Source organism: Aspergillus alliaceus, assembly GCF_009176365.1.
Source record: "Aspergillus alliaceus strain CBS 536.65 unplaced genomic scaffold BDW43scaffold_53, whole genome shotgun sequence".
Lineage (NCBI taxonomy): Eukaryota > Fungi > Ascomycota > Eurotiomycetes > Eurotiales > Aspergillaceae > Aspergillus > Aspergillus alliaceus.
In genome coordinates, this window is record NW_022474736.1 from 268,671 (window position 1) to 286,877 (window position 18,207).

General features: G+C 44.1%; 6 protein-coding genes across 6 annotated transcripts; 3 read left to right on the forward strand and 3 right to left on the reverse strand.

Annotated features, from left to right (window-relative positions):
• Nucleotides 1-634: 634 nt before the first annotated feature.
• Nucleotides 635-962, forward strand: BDW43DRAFT_315025 (uncharacterized protein; the record flags this gene model as incomplete). Its single annotated transcript, XM_032047972.1, has 2 exons — nucleotides 635-657; nucleotides 719-962. The coding sequence occupies 2 exons, from the start codon at nucleotides 635-637 to the stop codon at nucleotides 960-962; spliced, it is 267 nt and encodes an 88-aa protein (XP_031896284.1).
• A 3,637-nt stretch (nucleotides 963-4,599) lies between these two features.
• BDW43DRAFT_190493 (uncharacterized protein) lies at nucleotides 4,600-6,546 on the reverse strand. Its single transcript, XM_032039006.1, has one exon. The coding sequence runs from the start codon at nucleotides 6,261-6,263 to the stop codon at nucleotides 4,695-4,697; it is 1,569 nt and encodes a 522-aa protein (XP_031896285.1). The 5' UTR covers nucleotides 6,264-6,546; the 3' UTR covers nucleotides 4,600-4,694.
• A 238-nt stretch (nucleotides 6,547-6,784) lies between these two features.
• Nucleotides 6,785-9,162, forward strand: BDW43DRAFT_303182 (Hsp70 family protein; the record flags this gene model as incomplete). The annotated part of the gene is made up of 8 exons (XM_032045382.1): nucleotides 6,785-6,884; nucleotides 6,945-7,540; nucleotides 7,588-7,632; nucleotides 7,817-8,064; nucleotides 8,127-8,232; nucleotides 8,320-8,426; nucleotides 8,491-8,689; nucleotides 8,758-9,162. 8 exons carry the CDS (start codon nucleotides 6,785-6,787, stop codon nucleotides 9,160-9,162), a joined length of 1,806 nt encoding a protein of 601 aa, XP_031896286.1.
• Nucleotides 9,163-11,125: 1,963 nt separating this feature from the next.
• On the forward strand, nucleotides 11,126-11,867 carry BDW43DRAFT_322221 (gamma-glutamylcyclotransferase family protein). Its single transcript, XM_032049523.1, has one exon. The coding sequence runs from the start codon at nucleotides 11,172-11,174 to the stop codon at nucleotides 11,742-11,744; it is 573 nt and encodes a 190-aa protein (XP_031896287.1). The 5' UTR covers nucleotides 11,126-11,171; the 3' UTR covers nucleotides 11,745-11,867.
• A 2,776-nt stretch (nucleotides 11,868-14,643) lies between these two features.
• BDW43DRAFT_288406 (uncharacterized protein) lies at nucleotides 14,644-15,385 on the reverse strand. Its single transcript, XM_032043277.1, has one exon. It carries the CDS (start codon nucleotides 15,358-15,360, stop codon nucleotides 14,737-14,739), a length of 624 nt encoding a protein of 207 aa, XP_031896288.1. The 5' UTR covers nucleotides 15,361-15,385; the 3' UTR covers nucleotides 14,644-14,736.
• Nucleotides 15,386-15,948: 563 nt separating this feature from the next.
• Nucleotides 15,949-16,566, reverse strand: BDW43DRAFT_315030 (uncharacterized protein; the record flags this gene model as incomplete). Its single annotated transcript, XM_032047973.1, has 2 exons — nucleotides 15,949-16,380; nucleotides 16,447-16,566. The coding sequence occupies 2 exons, from the start codon at nucleotides 16,564-16,566 to the stop codon at nucleotides 15,949-15,951; spliced, it is 552 nt and encodes a 183-aa protein (XP_031896289.1).
• Between the last annotated feature and the right edge of the window lie 1,641 nt (nucleotides 16,567-18,207).

Below are 18,207 nucleotides of genomic sequence, written 5' to 3' on the forward strand. Positions count from 1 at the left end.
ACATGCAGATTATAAATACTTCTTGTCGGTATTAAGCATTAAGAGATTTTAGAACATAGGTACAGTCTATAGTACCCAATTTTCACCTAATCCATGGAACACGGATACAAACACGGGACGCATGGGGGTTTCCATTAAATGGGTAGTAAAAGTAAATAAATTATAATATAACACTCCACAGAATAGTGTGGTCTTTACCAAGAAGTAGGACATAATTACTTATATATTGCCTATCTAACCCTACTGTCAGATTATTAAAGATGTCAGTGGAACCACATATCATCCCGTCCAACCCAGTGCAGAAACTAGGCTGTATGGATTATAAGCGGTGCACAGCGTTACATAATGAGATCTATTGCCTGTTATGGAGAGAATATTATCTATTACTATATATTACCTGGTAAAAGTATTTTCTGTCTTTGTATAAGATTATAGAAACTTTAGATCCTTCTCTTATTAAGTTCTTAAAATTGGCCTTTTTCAAATCTAAAAATATACCTAAGGATCTGTTAGACAGACCTGCTCTCTTTTACTGGATCTGTGGTCTCAATACCCCTAACAGCTTCTTCAAGACTCTTGTAGAGAAATTGTACCCCGGTCGGTTTGTATGGCTCTATTCTCCACAGGGTATCTCATGGGTGATGAGAGGGTCATTGTGTAAGAGAGAAGACACCCTGTTATCATAATATACAATATAGCTAATCAATGATGATACTAGGTATGACCAGGAAGAATCTCTAGCAGCCTTCATAGGCCATATATTTGAGGAGTCTCCAATGTGTATTCATGGCTGGGGATTCAAGCCACTGGAGGTCATTCTTGATGCATATCTTGACATGATTGATGAAGGCAAAGTCACCCTGATGTGCCCTAACCCTCCACACTGGCCTGGGGTTATAAAGCCATGGGTTCTCTATCCATATACTAAAGTTGATATAGATAAAGCCTTATCTGCTATGTAGAGACTGCTTGATACTATTAAGGCCTGCCAACCAGTCTATAAAGCAGCTAACTTCTATAATCCTTAGTCTAATCTAGATCTGCTTATCTCTCTTTACCATTCTATTCACTGCCTGGTAATACTCTGGAACTCCCAGCAGGATTATATATAGAAAGTATTTATTCAAGAATAAACTATATTTTTTTAAACTTATGTTATCTTCTTTTATCTTTTAAAATTAGGAAAAGTAGATAGACATGCACTAGTGATAGTACTTAAACTAGAGTAATAATAGAAGAAATTAAATCCTACTTTAAAGAAGATAACTAAAGTCTTTACTAGTCTAGATTTAATAGCTTTAGTAATCGCGGTATAGTTCAGTTAGACAAAGTATAACTACACTAGGCACAGATAGTAGAGACTGGTAAGTAGAGATTAGATAAGATGGGGTAGTTGGCAAGATTAAGAGATTTAAGAATACTGATATAGAGATATATTAGTATAAGTATTATATTTTGCCCAGTTAGTGAACTATCTTATATATTAGTGTCTAATAAAACTTTGTCTAAAAGGATAATTAAGTAAGTAGGATTCTTACTATCCTTTAAGTGATATATTGTAATTAAAATAAGAAAGAATTAAAGTAATATATTATAGAGAGTTATTTAGGTATAATTATGCTGTTAGTAAAATATCTCCATTGTCATATATATCTTTAGTTTAGAGTCTTGGTAGGCAATTTAGGATGAATCCTAGATCAGGTAGATCATGTTATGGAGAACTCAGTTAAGGCTAGGGCTGGCTTCACTGAAATCCTTATTTATGGATGCTTAGGTTAGTACAACTTTTGACATGATATTAAAGTATGTTTACCCGCAATATCAGTTTTCTTCATTAGTGTTCTTTTAGGCGCCTCAAAGATACTTTTATGTTAATATCAATTATTTGCTGAAGGGATATTGGACTTCTTGTACTTGTTCTTGTTGATACTACAGCAAAGACAGACTGCGAATAAACTTTCAGCGTGCTTATCAGTTACTTCTACCTTGAAACCCCTTCACAAAGAGGGTACGATCCGCAAGGGTGACTGCTACGCACAACCTGGGGAACAGCCTATTAATGATCGGCTATGGGCGGAAGGCCCTAGGGCACAAGGTCCATGGAACCTAGGTCAGTCTATAGCAGCTAAGATAGCAACCTCTTAAAGATAGAGGATTTGAAGAGGTAGTAGAGATTTTTCCCAAGACATTTCCAGGTACTATACGTGCCCATAGAAGAAGAAGCCCTCAAGCAGGGAAGGGGAAAGAGGTTTTTGATGCAGAGCTAGCAGGTGCTTGCAAAGCACTTGAAATAGCTGAGCAGCTGGGATATAAAGACCCTACCAGGGTCCTAGGCTACTATAGCTCCGCAGCAAGACAATAGAGCTGGCCCAGGGCAAGGCTGAGCAAATCAAGTCTAAGATATAGCCCGAAGGCTCGAGAATCAAGGATATCAAATTACTATCCAATGCGCCCCAGACCAGCAAGGTATACTAGAAAATTAGAAGACAAATCAAGCTGCTAAAATAGCTGCTGAAAAGGCCCCCAGGGACATAGACAGAAGCCTTAGTCTAGCCTATCTACACAGAGCATATACTGAGGCAAACCAGCCGCAGATACAATAATGGCTTGTATAGGCTCTGGAGAAACAATGCTACAGGACCCAACAATGCTATCAATCCCAGAAAGGATAGAAACTAGATCTGGTAGCAGGAGCAGCACTAAAACAGCTCGCTCACCGATACTACAGCTAAAGGTTGGGCACGCCGCAATACCGACCTACCTCAGTAAGATAGGGGTTCAAGACTCACCTAGAGGTCAGAGCTGCCAGGTTCCACAGGGAACAACAGGCCATCTACAGGTTGAATGTGGACAATGGCGCCACCAGAGGTGGGCCTTGTACAGGGCCTTAGTCAAGGAAGGAGTGCCACCACCTATACAGGGAGAAATAGCTCAGAATGCCGGCTCTTTGAGGATTAGAGGCCTAGAGCTAGTAGAAGCAGAAAGCAAAGGGGAGGAATAGTAGAAAGGGGCAATTTGGCACGAATAACTACGGGATTCTGTATTACCTAAGAAGTGCAATGAAGAAATGGCGAGGTCTAATTCCTTGACCTAATGATAAAATGAGCAATATTTATAGGCCTTAATATGATTATTATCCGATACCGGGATCGCTAATCTAGATTAGTATGGTGGTAGCCGATATGGGTACTTTAGTGGTAAAGTTGGTTCGCAAACGACTATACAGTGGAAAACGGCGTCCTGTATACACAAATTTCAAAGCAAAACAAGGAATAAGTGCGTGACGAGCGCACCGTGATAAGCAGATCTTTCCTACAACGAAAATCTGCCGTTCAAACACTTCGTAGGATTAGGGAATCCATAGCTTGCGTTATGGCCTCAACTACGGATGATTAAAGCTGTTATCCCGGATCATAAGTTAGTTGACCCGTGGGGGAGAGAAATCCTCCGACACAGCAGGTGGTCTCTATGGCTTGACAGCTCACCAAAGTTCTTCTTGTCTGCTTTGCAGGACAGGATGAAAAAGAAAAACAAAATATCATACTAGGTTAATCCTGATGGCGGAAAAACAGCGAAAAATTTTGGCGGAGTGGATCAGCCAATCCCTTGCCGTACAGGGACCGAACTCTGTTAATATATTTACTGCTTAATTGATTCCAACGAATTAGACGGATGTAAGGGATATCTACTGGGAAAGGTAGATGGCCTGTCAACTAGATAAGGATACGTAGGCAAAGAAGGTATTCGAAAACACTAGGATCCTATGTACAGAGATTGACTCTTGCTCTTCTACTATCGGAATCACAAGATCTCATATATCTAGGGATTCGGGGAGATCAATTAGTTAGATGGGGCCATATGATCATGTGGACATGCACAGAGAATGCTGCACGATGAACAGGGTTCCTTGTAGTTCCTAATAAAGCAAATCTCGTATCAATCTCAAGTAATTGTTTTTCTCTTGGTCCCCAAGGATCCTGACCCCACCGGGTGACGGCTGGCTAACGGATGAGGCCGCTGTACAGTCGCACAGAGTATATATATATATAGACCGTAGCCGAGTACCTATCCAAGCTCTAGCCACCTGCTCCTAGATCGAAGCTTCCATCCGGAACGTAAGAACTGCTTTGGGCAGAACAAGACTTCGTAGGTTCGGATAACTGAACTTGTTTCCTCAGGACACATCTGACAGCTATTAATTTGAGGGAGACGGTTCCCACGGGAGAGAACAGTAAAGACAAAGTGCTCAAAACTACCAGTCATGGTCTCTGACCTCCTAGCACTGAAATATATCCCTCCTCAATGAAGAAGCTCGATAATTATCCTCCACGGCAGGTACCCCGTCCAATAGCAAGTGCTACGGCAAGAGAGAGGCAATTGGCTTTCGGCGACCCATGCGGCGCAGTCATCTTGCAGGGGGCCCACCACGGAGGACCGAAAACCACTCAACGATCAAGAGCGCTTCCCGACGCTAAAGGGGCGTATGGACCTGATCAATGCTAATCCTTTCCTACTTCTGTCCTCGGCGCTAGAAAATCGCAAGTGCGGTGCTCCAAGTGGGGTTCTCCAGTTAATCCATTGGGCATCTGTACCGCCTCCTTCCGTTGCCTATGATAGACCCCTGAACGGTTGAACTCCCATTATTGACTTAAAATGACGTGCTAAACTCCTTTGATCTAATAAGAAAATACTACTCAAGATTTTTCATTTACCAACACGGTTGCTCGGGCCCACACCTTCGATAGGTCATAGTGCTCAGCATTTACCGTACCAAAGGCCAGGACAACCGGTCGAATAACAAGGAGCACCTGTTTACCATCCAATTTGCAATCGTCTTCATCCAGATGATGCAAACGGTGTGCAGTCATCATTGGATTGGTGATGGTGAAGACTGGCAGATGTTGCTGGCTCCTACAGACCATAAAGGTCGGCTGACTCCAAAGCGACAATGCGAGATGCGCAGCCCCGGCGTACAGCGATTGTAGCTCTTGATTCATTTTCTTGGCATCCTCTGTATTTCGGGATTGAAGAAGAGTGCGGGCTGAACTACCGAGGAGGTTTGTCACAAGCCCACTGCTAAGCTCCTCAATCCTCTCCTGTAAGATAGGTTTGGTGTTCGGGTCAGTCGCAGTGGAAAGAATTCGTAATGTCTGTGAGCGCCAAGTGTGCGCTTCTGCCTCATGAACTGCGTTGGAGTTTCGGTTAGCATTGGTGAGCTTCTGTGCTATGATCTTCTTACCCTGTTTCATGCACCCGTAAATCCTGTTCAATTCTACCGACTCGGGGAGAGTGTTATCATCACCGATCTTACCAAAGGCAAAGAATGGGTCCACAAAAATCCTCTCAAACACATCCTTGGCTAACAAGGCTTGTAGAAGGACTCCCGGGACTTTATCGGGGGAAAACGATACTTTGCACATCAGCGATGCCCAATCCTGTTCCCGACAGTATTCGCCCAACTCCTTAATGACCTTGTCCTTCTCATTATCTGGGACACCCTCTAAATCAGAGAGAGACTTGACACCGTAATTTCTTGCCCAGGAGCGCATCTTCCCATCTAATTTGGTAAACTCATCCCTAACAACCCGGTCCTCCTTAGGAGCCCGTCCGTTGTTCGACACCATCGACTGGAGAGCATTTTCTTGACGCGCTATAACTATAGTCCGCAGTTGCTCATTATCCTCCAACAGCTGAGAAAGGATTTTGTTGAGCTTTCGAATTTGTGTCTCACATTGTTGCAGATGGTCTTCGTACGCGGCCTGTTGTTGTTGACGATCCTTTTCATGTTGGCGTGATTCCTCTGCTAGACGTTGGGACTGAGCCTCGGATTCCTGGCGTAATCGTATGCATTTCGCCTTACATTCCTCGATTTGCACATCCCTCTGTTTTATCTCGTGGAGGTATCCGGTGTCTCTTTTATGGGCTCTATTATTAACGTGAGCACCGTGGGCCTCTGCACCGGCCCTTGTTGCCGAAGCTTCATGGGCTTTTTGTGGTCGCGAATCTCGTGCCTTAGCCGGGTTCTCTATTGAGTCTGAGGATGAGTGTATCGGTTCCTCCGGCTTTCGCCCAGACAACATCTGTCCAATTATTATTAATAGCTCTGGAAACCCAGTTATTGGGAGCTGAATGGGAGCACACCCGTGTGACACCTCCCAAAATTCCATGCATCGCTCTCTGAGAAGTAGATGGTGAATGGCAAGAGCTCTCATCGTTTCTTTCGGTCCTTGTACGGCGTCTATTGTTGCCAGATGGTGGACCATGGGTGGTTGTCTATATAATCAGCGAGTGAGCTAGTGCATGAAGCAAACAAAGGTAGTCAGGAATTTCGTTAGACACTCTTACCTGAGCCGGAGTATCTTTGGACGTTCCCCTACCTTCGGCCATGATTACCCAAGGGTGATATTCGACGATGGCTTGGTCAGTAACGGAAAGATAATTTGCGCCCCTGTTTCGAGGACTCTGGAAATTAAGCCTGAACCCATCCCTAAGAATTTCCTCTCCCGCAGCAGCTGTGAGCACGGGCGCTTATGCTTCGAACATCCCTATCCGGTTCAGACTCAAGGACTTACTATGTTAAGCTACCCGCAGCCACGCTAAGGTTAGCTTCTATGGTCTAAATTAGCCCCTTGTCATTATATCCAGGAGTCGCGGCGGAGAGTTCTAGTTCTTGTTCCTCTTGAGCGGCTGTGCGTGGTTCACCGGATCAGGAGTTAACAAGAGTCATCGTTAAAGTACAGCCAGAGTTCATTACTGCCTTCACCCCAGGACATACAGCGGAATAATGACGTTTGATCCGAACCTCTCTGCTAGTTTTAGTTCCCTTGCCCTATCTTCTAACCGCAAGATCATTGTGGGAGTCGATTATGGTACTACATTTACAGGTATTCCCTATTGTCTCATTCGCCGCCACTGGAAATATAACTGACGGAGGGCTATGAAAGGAGCCAGTTATGTGAGCTCCAAAGCGTCCGGCTTGAGCGATATTATACTCATCAACACCTGGCCTGGCCCCTCTAAAAATACCGATGCCGTCTTCAAAGCACCGTCTCGCATCGCATATGCCTCCGATAATCCACGTATCTCTACACAGCGCTGGGGTTACCAGGTTGAGCCCGGGATGGTAGCGTACTCGTGGACAAAGTTGCTGCTGGATCAAGGCACACCATTGTCCAATTATGACGATTCGTCCCTTGAAAATGCTTCTCAGGCCGGTATACTGCGTGTTCCAGAGGGGAAGACTGCGGTCGATGTCGTTTCTGACTATCTGTCCGAGATTTATAAGCATATCTTGAAAGCAATTGCCAAGCAAATCACGGACCAAGAGCTGTATATCACCCCAATAGAGTTCTGGTTCACTGTCCCGGCTATTTGGTCAGACAAAGCTCGGGATGCCACAAGAACTGCTGCTCGACGGGCGGGGTTTGGAGGTAGTCTTCTCCGGCCAAGCGATAAGGTTTTCCTGATCAGCGAGCCAGAAGCAGCGGCAATCACAGCGCTAAAGAAATATACTACAAACAGTATAGGAGGTTCTGTCAGGGTAGGTTATGTTTCTGTCTGCAAGTCTCTGCCTAACACGGGTTCTAGGTCGGAGATGGGGTGCTTGTCTGCGACTGCGGTGGTGGTACTGTAGTAAGATTTTTCTGGAGGCTGCGCAATGTTTGAATGCTTATATCTCAGGACATTACCACCTACGTTGTGAATCGGGTCTCTCCATCCTTAGAATTCGAGGAACTGTGCACGGGGATTGGTATGTCTTTTACATCGGCGTTCTTATCCTTTTAGACATATCCTTAACGAAACTCTAGGGGGCAAGTGCGGTTCCACAGCAGTGGACCGTAATTTCTACAAGCTCATGTCAGACAGGTTCGGCGATGCATTCAATAATTTGCCCATGAGGCGGAAGAGCCCTGGAAGCGAGTTCATGAAACAGTTTGAGACTATCAAGAGGGATTTTGGCAGCTCTGATGAGTCGACCACATTTGAGCTGCCTCTCAATATGACAGTCTCTGACCCAGATCCAAAACACTTTGATAATGAAGAACGGATGGTTATTATTTCAAGGCAAGGAAAACACCTTATCCATTCGCTCACTTTTCATAGCAAAGTACTAATAGCTGACTTAGTGATGATCTGCACACCATCTTTGATCCTGTCATAGATAAGATTACTAGTCTAGTGCGACAGCAAATTGAAGATGCCCGTGAAGAGACAGGCAAAGATATTATCAATGTACGGCTTTCGGATTTCACTTGACCTCATTTTCCTAATTCATCTTGTTTTCTTCCGCCTTATGGGCTCCTCCTGACCCTTCTTCAGAGAATCATTTTGGTAGGTGGATTTGGCGACTCCGAATACCTCCGCAAATCTTTCCGGTCATCCTTTGAGGTTCAAGACAAGATTACTGTCACAATTCCCGATGCGCCGTAAGTATTATCCATTTTTGGATCTGGTGAAATAATCTACGTCCCAGTCACTAAGTATTTCTAGACAAGCTGCTATTGTACAAGGGGCTGCGCTGCGAGGGTTGGAAGGCCTCCGGTCCACCACCAAAAGGTGCCGTCGGCATTACGGCTTCACCTACAGCATCCCATTCCGGGACGGGATAGACGATGAGGGCGACTCTTATGTACACCCTTACAGTGGCACAAAAATGGTCTCTGGCATTATGAAATGGATGGTTGCCAAGGTGAGTCTTTCCGGATCGACTCTGCTAGGCGCTAGTCTCGGGCATTCTCCTGATATGGAATTAAATAGGGTGACAAGTACGAGGAGGATTATACAGACAGCATAACTCTTCTTCGGCCCCATACTGCATCATGGGGTAGAAAGAAGTCTATAACTCTCTACGCATGCGATCAAACTAGCGCTCCTGAGCGGGTGAACTGCAAAGGTTTGTCTGCTGAGGTTTCCAAATGTGCCGATCGATCTGACGAGGAATCAGATGTTTATGAAGTAGGTGACATAGTTGTAGACTTTACGGGTGTGGACTTGGAAATATTCGATTCAAAAATGAAAGATGGCAGGCGAATATATAGCCTGAGTTACGATGTCAAGGTAATCTTCGGCGCACAGGAGGGTGTTCTGAAATTTGAGGCTGTTACTCAGGGGCAAACAATTGGTCGGACGAGTATCAACTTTAACACGATCAAATATTATTAACTAGATATCTCCTAAGCATATCTGTTTTATATCCAATGTCTTGAATCTGAAGGGAACAACCCTTGTATCACAATCTCATTATCACTACATGTCAGCTTAGCTCAATGTCCACCTTTCATCTACTCTTTGTTCTCTCGAGTTTCTCATTTCTGATACTACGAATAACATTGCCTTACATTCTATTTATCACAAGATGTGCGTCAGAGGATCGATGAAAGATCTCCGCGATTCATAGTCGCGAATTAACCGCAAGCCATAAATCGTAAGTATCATCACTAGCATCCCTCGATAAGGCCTCCGCCACTTCACCACGATCCCCTCGCCACGGTAGGGATTAGAGATGTCAACTGTGTAATTTACAAAGACACCTCTTTGTGATTATATAGGGCATACGTAGAGAAGTATACTGAATCTGAGATTAAGAAATCAAGTATCTTCTTTTCCAATGCGTTTCTCCGCTGCAGAATAATATATCAATAAATTTCACATTCTGAACGCATCTGGGCCGCAACAGGAAGAGATTCAGGATATAATGCTGAAGGAGTATTCCTTGGATTGGGGAACAATAAAACACGGCAAATGCAATATAATCATACCTTTACACTACCACGCTTAGCGTCATTCCTACCTAAAGATGCCGTCCCTGTTTCGTCTAATGCCTGCTGATAAAGCAGCAATTTCATCCCATACTACTCGACAGGATGTTGCATGCGAGCCGTGATTGTAAAGAAATGTTAAAAGTGTTTGAGCTACTAAGTACGTATACTCAGTAGTTAAGGAAGTGCGAATGAGTCGATTACTAACTTGATACCAAAGGTGTATCCTGAGTAACAATGTTGAATGTAGGTCCTTAGTAACTTGATTGATTGATCACGAAGAACTAAACTAGGTACATGAATGAGTGTCCTTATATATCCTCTGTTTGGCTACTCCCGTAGTGACTCCTTTGGGGGTAGGTTTTGGAGTATATCCAATCACTGTGCGTAGTCTCGTATACTCCTTCATATACTCCTCTGGGGGTAGGTGACGGAGTATGTATCACGTGACCTGGAGATCCTTCTTATCTTATCTTCGGGTAGCCATGATCCGTTCTTCCTTCACTGTAGTCCTATCACTTTCTGCCTTGCGCGTCCGCTTTCCCCGATAAGGCACACTAGGCAAGGGTCTGTAACACAGGCTTTCATGCCATTGTAATGGGAGTGTATATTTAATTTCGTCCACGGTCAATGTGGTGCAGAATAGCCTCAGCAAGGAGGCTGGGGAGATGGAGAGTAATAATAGGCTAATAGCATTGCTAGGAATTTAAGAATTCTGCCAGACTATAGCCTGGTTTGTATCTACTCCCACACTCTTAAGATAAGCTATATTCTTATAAATTAAATATCTTTTCCAATAATAATCTCTCTATTCTTATTATTCTGTACCGCGAGTGGTTTACTGTTATAAATTAAATAATATAAGAATCTCTTATTTAAAACTGTTGTGATCTCAGGGGAAAGATGGGCAGGATGAGGCTGTATCAGCTACACTTACGTAGCCTACTGAGGACCGGATGCCATTCCGATAGATACTCAATTCTATGGACGACTATATCAACTATCTTGACTGCTTCTTCTCTTCTCTACTAATCGGTAAAGCCTTCAGGGGCTGAAGGAGTTGGTGATCCGGCCAAGCCGCTAGGCGATCACGTGTCTCCTATAGATTCATATCAAAAACCAGGGAATTACCTTGGTGGGTCTTCTAGTATAGTACTATGTATAGTTGATATACTGCCTATTATAGTAATTACAGGGCCAGCGCTTAAAGAAATGCACCACATTTATGCATTATTATGCATGTTGACGCCTGCACCAGGTTGGTGGCTTGGTGGCGGTTACATAATACACGCACTGGGCAATGATAGAAACACAAACACCGAGTTGGAAGACCGAAGCTTCTATCGAATTTTCATCCTTCAGCTGGTTCTCACCTCCGCCCTGTAGGCACCCTGTTGGCCGTCAACTGAAGAAATGTCTGGCAACCAAGGAGACGAGGGAGTCGCTGGCTCTGCCTCTTCCCCTCCTCCACCTCCTCCGCCCGAAGATCCAAGCTCGAAAGTCTCCCCATTCGTCAGGAAGCTGAGGTCTGCTCCTCCTGGCTATTTCTTTCAACCGGAAAGGCCACCACCTCATAGAGATCCATTTGCTGCGCCCACCGGCCCTTATTTCTTCTACGGCACCCTGTCTGATCTCGCTACGCTCCGCGAGGTCCTTGGCTTGGAAATCGAGCCACAACTTCGACCCGCCACCATTACAGGCTACAAATGCAAGCTATGGGGCCAGTATCCAGCTCTCCTAGATGCCCCAGAAAAGGTTGTTCATGGGGCTGTCTACCATGTCGAAACAGAAGAGCATGGGGAGAGGCTTGCCAGCTATGAAACGGACAACTATCGGGCCGATCCGTGTCGTATCAACTATACCGACGGGAATGAGCCCGTGGATGACTTTGGTTATGTTTTTAAATTTGTCGGCAATGTCAGAGACTTGAGTGACGGTACCTTTGATCTGGGGACTTGGCTAAGGAGGGTGAAGAGGGTTAGCTGAGGACTCATCAAATGTTAAGTAGTTGCAGGCAAAAAAGGCTTGTATCTTGACTCCCATCACTAAGAAATACAACGTTATCATGAGACAGCATTTTTAGTTAATTTCCTAAAACTCGTTCCCTTTGCGCCTGAATTCTGTTCGGCCTCAACTGCCGATGTCTGCTTCCATTCCATGATAAATCGAATAATAAATACCAATCATGACCTTGAGTTATGCACTGAGCCTAGGCTCTGGCGCATCAGACTGATAGAGCATGAGTGGGATCTCGCCGGCTCATGGGGCCGGTGATTTGCAATACCAAAGTTATTCGCGCCATCCACCCACCTCTCACTTAGCCGTCACAAATGCATTTCCAATAGATGGGGATCTGGGGGGTCAATCCTATCTCAGCCAAACACTTATTTTGTTCCTCGGGTACTGAGTGTTGGTGGTCAATTGGCTACGAATGCCCCAATGTTAGCTTCGACGGCTAACTTGCAGGTCAGTGCGTGGACACCAATGCCTGAGTGAGTGGCGGAAGAGTTGGCAGATTAACGGCCAAAAACAGCGTCGACTGCGGCCCGTTTTGGGCAGCCCATTTGCCGTCATCTAGTTTAAATCTGTATAAGAAAATAGGGAAAGTAAACTGGACAGAGGCTTAAAAGCACTTTTTCTGTTGCCAGATTTCGCATTCCGATGAAAGCGTTCTGCCACTTTGTAAGATAACGCGCTGCCTATCATATTAATTTACTTGCCGCAGGAGGCCATGGGAAGCCCCCACTTAGTGATTACAAACCAATTCAGACAGGGTATTAGCGGGGATAAGGATGCTTTTATGCAGTAAGGAGCAAGAGCACTATGCCAGCCGACGTGGACAAACATTATTCTCTATTCCCATGAGATGATGATCACTATTTTGGATCTGGTCATGACATCACAGCCTCAACTGCCGTCAGAAACGTCCGATCGATTACGAAAGCCCACTAACCTGCCTAGTAAGAGACCGTGGGAGAATGAAAACACTAGAAGCAAACGAATGCTATCTTCCCTATGCAGAGAGGACTCACCATGAAGATTTTACGATAAATCTGCCAGTCTAGGTCGGTCATAAACTACATCTCTGGCCGTTGGTCCCTTGAAGGATATATATATCCCCTGAGATTGTAGTTGTCAGATCCCAAAGAGCTCCAGATATCAAGGATAGTCGAAGATTGATACGTGCAAGCCATAAAAATCCGGCGAATCTTAAGGATGCCTTTATACCTGCAGACATAGTATATATGGTTTATGAACGGATGAACGTTTTATTGGAGCAGTTCAGATCCTGCATCGAACTAAAGGAGATGCGTATCGTAATTATCTGTCAGGAGGTCAGTACACTCTATACAATACATTAGGAGCTCGAAACTAAATGCAGTTTAAGTCTTGTCTGGTTTACTGTACGTGCATGCAGAACTCAAAATTACATTATAAAGATCGCTTTATAAAATTATGCACCTGACAATTTCTGGAGGCATTAAAATTGGTGTGAAGTCGGGTTTGCTTCCTGGTACTAAACTATACTAATGTGCAAGGTAATATCGGAATAAGTATGATTCTGAATATAGACGATGAAAACCAGAGTGATATTGGCTCTGTTGGAAAGTTGATACTACACCTAGTACAGCCTAGTGCCACACTACAGAATCCGAATAAGGAAATACTAAAGAATCCCAGCGAATGGAGTACCTTGCTAGTTCAATTTTTGGAAGAAACCAGGAGTCCGTCAATCGAAGACCTCTTGAGCGTATGTTATGTGGCTCGGCCTAGAATGGATCTCTCTAACAAAAGCTGCATTCGTTTCTTAGCACCACGATAAGCCAGCCAGACCTCGCATTGTTGGTGTGGATAGCAGAGAGGAACAAGATTAATTTGGAAGGCATATACTTGAGCCATAGGCAGTGAAATTGATTAAGTGCCGAGGGAATAACCACAATACGCAAATTAAAAACGCGGTAAACTACACTTGTTGCGTGACTAGTCAAGATTTAAGACATATATATCTCTCTCATCCCCCTAAAGTATTGTATAAGCGCAGTCATTATATGGGGCATATTGGATAATGCTGTTCTTCGGGACAAGAGAATGTGCTTTCGTGGTCGGGCGAAGTCTTTCTAAATCATCTTCAGTACTCAGGGACCTCAAGTCGTAGAAAGATAGACGAGAAACATATAAAGCATCTAGTCTCTGTCTTTAAAAACGAAGGTTGTATTCGCCTACATAATTCTGGGCACTATATTCCCGTTCTGACTAGTGTAGCGGACTTGGATCAATCTATTTCTCATTCCTAATTACGGCGATAGTTCCTGACACAGGAAGAAGAACCAACCTTTTTTAGTATACCCGAAGGAGTCCGGATTATAGTTCTGTATAGTGAACACTGACTTAGGGTAGCGGAGTAAATCTTAGAGCCTACAGAGTGATGGTGGGTGGTTGTTCTTTATACGTCACGTATAGCAAGCTACAGAATCCAAGATATCAACTAATGGTATATATAGACCTAGACCTGCAGGAGTTAACAAAACAGTCTATAGAGAGGAGTATTCTCACGAGCTGAATTTCAGCGATGAAAATATCTATTGTAATATTCAATTTTATGAAAAGAGGAACGATGATGTTCAGGCTAAGAAATGGAGAGCAAGACTTACCCTAAGAAAAAAGTGGCTATCTTTCACAGCTAGAACAGAAATTGAACAGTGCAATCTGTTATGAGTTTGATCGGATACTCTCCTTCACTGGGTTATAGGGTGGTTTGGAAAATTGGAGCCTTCAGCTGTATACTATACCTTCGATTCCATCCAGATGAGTAGACGTAGGTTTCTGCTCTATACTCATCCCAGACATCTACCCAGTGGCACGCCTCAATGGCTCTACAGCTTTTGGAAGTTATGGATCTCATTATCAGCACGAATGTTTTCATAGATCCTCACATGTACAAAATAAAAAAATAAAAAATAAAAATATCCTCCACAACTTAATACACATCACGAACCCCTCTCATCATCATATAACTCATCCGCATGTAATCTCCATCCTGCATCACCGGCCACAAATCCCACAAACCGCTCAAAGAACATTTCATCCACCCCTCAAATGGCGGATCATTATCTGGCCAAGCCTCAACAACCTTCACAAAGTGATTAGTCCTCTGCCAGGCCACAGATTCCTCCGCATTTGGCGCATCTAGCAATGTCTGGAAAGACTCTTCATCAATCACAATAAACATTCTGTAGCTTGGAAATCGATCCCGCATATTCCGCTTCTCAACCCAGGACTCGAAATGAGATCGAAGAAAGTCTATTGAAGCATCATTAAATTGAGTATCATCAATAATACGTGGACGATAGCAGGCCCATAATTCGTCAAAGACAGTTTTGTCCACTTTGTCCGGGTTTCTCTCTTGTAGGTCAGAAAATTCACGGTAAAATTTATATTTGATATATGAAGTGATTAGGTCGATTATTTGCGGAAATGCAGCATCGGACTGTTGAGTATATGTGGTACGGTAGATTGTGAAGCCCCAGGTTGATTCTTGGAATCTGAGAAAGTCGTAGAGGCCTCTTAGATGGCTTGGTAGCCAAGGGTACGCAAAGGCCATTTTTGGGGGGGGGTACAGTAGAGGGGTTGAAGAGGTGTCCTAGATTTATTTATCACTTAGACCTGCAGTTGAACTTATAATTTATTAATTAGCGCTAATATTGAAAACAACAGCTAGTGTCTTGGCTTTGTTACCGCTTGTAAAGTTCTAGAGTTTCTATCGGAAATGCGGGATTCCCTAATACCTAGCAATCTACCACTGAATTCTAAGGCATGCAGTCATGAAATAGAGAGGTCTGGTTTATGATCTACTGATGGAACGAGCAATATTTAGAAGCCTAGAAATGATAGTCAAATCATGCAATATCATGGCGGTATGGTGTTATCGTGGCCTAGATAAGTGGTAAATGGTGTGGCAGATAACGGGAGCTTTAGTGGTAATTTTGGTTGACGGTTGTACTATTCTTTCTCCTTCCTTTTAAAGCCTTCTTGGCTATATTGACTAGATGTGCTCTCTAGAGTCTATCGGCTGAATATCTACAGTCAAGACTGTCCGCAGCTTGTATCTTTCTCTATAATTTAAAACTAGACCTCTCTATATCTCTATATAGAACTGGTTACATCCGTAGCCGCCGATGAAGTACTACACTTACTCCAGACCCTCCAGGCTGACCTCCATGTCAGAGGCAAGACTTGTATACCTGCTCAAAGCGTCGAGCACCTCCACAGCCTGTTGCCCTTCCCTGACTGCCCATCTATTTCGCATTTCTCTCACCCACTGTACAACCCAAGCTCTAGTTTGAGATCCTATAAACCTCAGTCTCTCTCGAATCCATTGATCCCACCAATCCCGAGCTTCGACTGGGGCATTACCCTGCATTTCCCACGCTTCATCTGCCAGGCCGAGCTCTTGGCGGACTTTATTTGCGGCTGTCACTAAACCAGGATGGATTCTGGAGTCGTTGAGATAATGAATGACAGCGATAGCCGCCCTGATGTTTCTCAATACATCCAGAGGATCATCTGCCTGGACTGCACCTAACATTTCGCCATTCTCAAAGGGGCTGACAGCCCTCCAGATCTGGAGAGATACATTAGCACAAATACACTAAGAAGAACGAGAATGGGAAAGAAAGACGATTCGTACTCGAGACTTGCAACTGTTATGGCCCGAAATAAGGACAGCAAATTCCGCGCCATTTCTTCTGCTTCCAAGGGCATTCATGAGCCTGGTAAATGGAACAGCGGATACAGCCCCACCTGCCATTGGGCGTGCGTTGAGGATCATTGGAGTATTCAGCGCTTAGATGAATGTATTAGGCAAGTGGGTATTCCTTGGATCCACCCCAGTTGGCATTGTACCAGAGAAGGCGTCAAGTATAAACCCGTGAATTGTATTGAGTTCCACGACATGTTCCACTATATAAGTTAGCGGGGCCGTGACCGTGTGGCTTTCATCAAGAAGTCGTGGAAGGAGAAGAGAGAAGCCACAGAAAAAGGAGGGGAGTACCATCATAATCATTTCTTCCTGCGGATGTAGTGACCTGTATCGTTCCAATATCAATATCCAGACAGTCTGCATTGTTTGTATATCCATATGCCTGGTTCCAGATAGGATTACTCAAAGGCCAGTCACCCCTGCTTCTATACTGTATTCCATTTTTAGCATTTGACCACACTAAGCGAGGGATTTATTGACATACACTCAGAGTTCACCACTCAACTAATCCACTGGCCAATACGACGGAAAATTGTTGCCGTGTAGCTCTTCTCTCCAGGTCTCTTATAAGAAGATCCAGATCTTCACCACCATAGAGGCTGGGTTTACTTGGGTTACAGCAGTTAGACGTTATATAGGTGCAGCTGATCACTTCTTGACCTCCTATTTTGTTCTTATAAATAGCCATGCTGTAAATAATGAGCTCAATAATCTTTGTCAACCCCAGTCAAACCCAGTCTCGGGCAGCATTCAGATATGCGCGATCTTCTGCACGGTAAGATTAGGGTACTAGGATACTACCAGGGTTTCCCATATCTCTTGGGAAACTGCCGTTGCAGACACAGTGATGACAAGATCATAGAGAAGCTTCTCCACCTTACGCCTTGCTACTCGCGCGGCGTTGAAGGGATGACAAGTAGACAAATATATTAGAAGATATATTTCCAAAGATAAGATTAATGCTGGCTAAATCCTGCCTCAGGTTAAATTTATCAACGCCACAGCTTGGATCGTCCATAAAGGCCTTCACACTGGACCTTAATCGGCTTTCTGTATCCGTGTAGGCTCTCTTGCTTTTTGTGATATACTTGGCCAAACAGCATTTTGCTTAGCCACCATTACCTTCACATCCACCTCCATGTTGATCCAGGGCCACGCGAACTCGATCATTCGGGTAGCCGCTGTAGCAGAATCTATCTACCAAGCCTTCAGCGGCTGCCATGCCAACATTGACATACCACTGATAATCTGTTCACTTGCTGTTGGAGTTGTCACTACAGCAGTATTTACGTATTTACGCTCCTGATAATTGGCTTTCTGGCTAGTTAGAGTAAAATGGAAGGTGTTCCTTCTCACCTTACATAGATTGCCACCGCTCCCGGTAGTCAACGACACAAGCAGAGACTAATCACTTTCACATTCACCATCATCATATCTTGGAGCTTTACCAGCCCAGTCACACTGCGAGTAAAGTTTTATGCTATCAGTATCAGTAGTACAGTATACCGCCTGGTAATCGTTTTTGTTATTGCTGCAGTGCTGAGAATTTAAGCCAACTTCCACAGTATCTGCGGGATACTTTAAAAAATAAGTATATATATTCTTAAAAGGAGCAATAAAAAGTTTGCAAAAACATACAACAGCCGGGATTCGCTGGTGGTCACCCACCCAACTACTAACCGGCCGGCG

Excerpts from the sequence above, each read along its gene's own strand:
- BDW43DRAFT_322221 (XM_032049523.1), top strand. The coding sequence starts at position 11,172 with ATGTCTGGCAACCAAGGAGACGAGGGAGTCGCTGGCTCTGCCTCTTCC.
- BDW43DRAFT_190493 (XM_032039006.1), bottom strand. The coding sequence starts at position 6,263 with ATGGTCCACCATCTGGCAACAATAGACGCCGTACAAGGACCGAAAGAA.
- BDW43DRAFT_288406 (XM_032043277.1), bottom strand. The coding sequence starts at position 15,360 with ATGGCCTTTGCGTACCCTTGGCTACCAAGCCATCTAAGAGGCCTCTAC.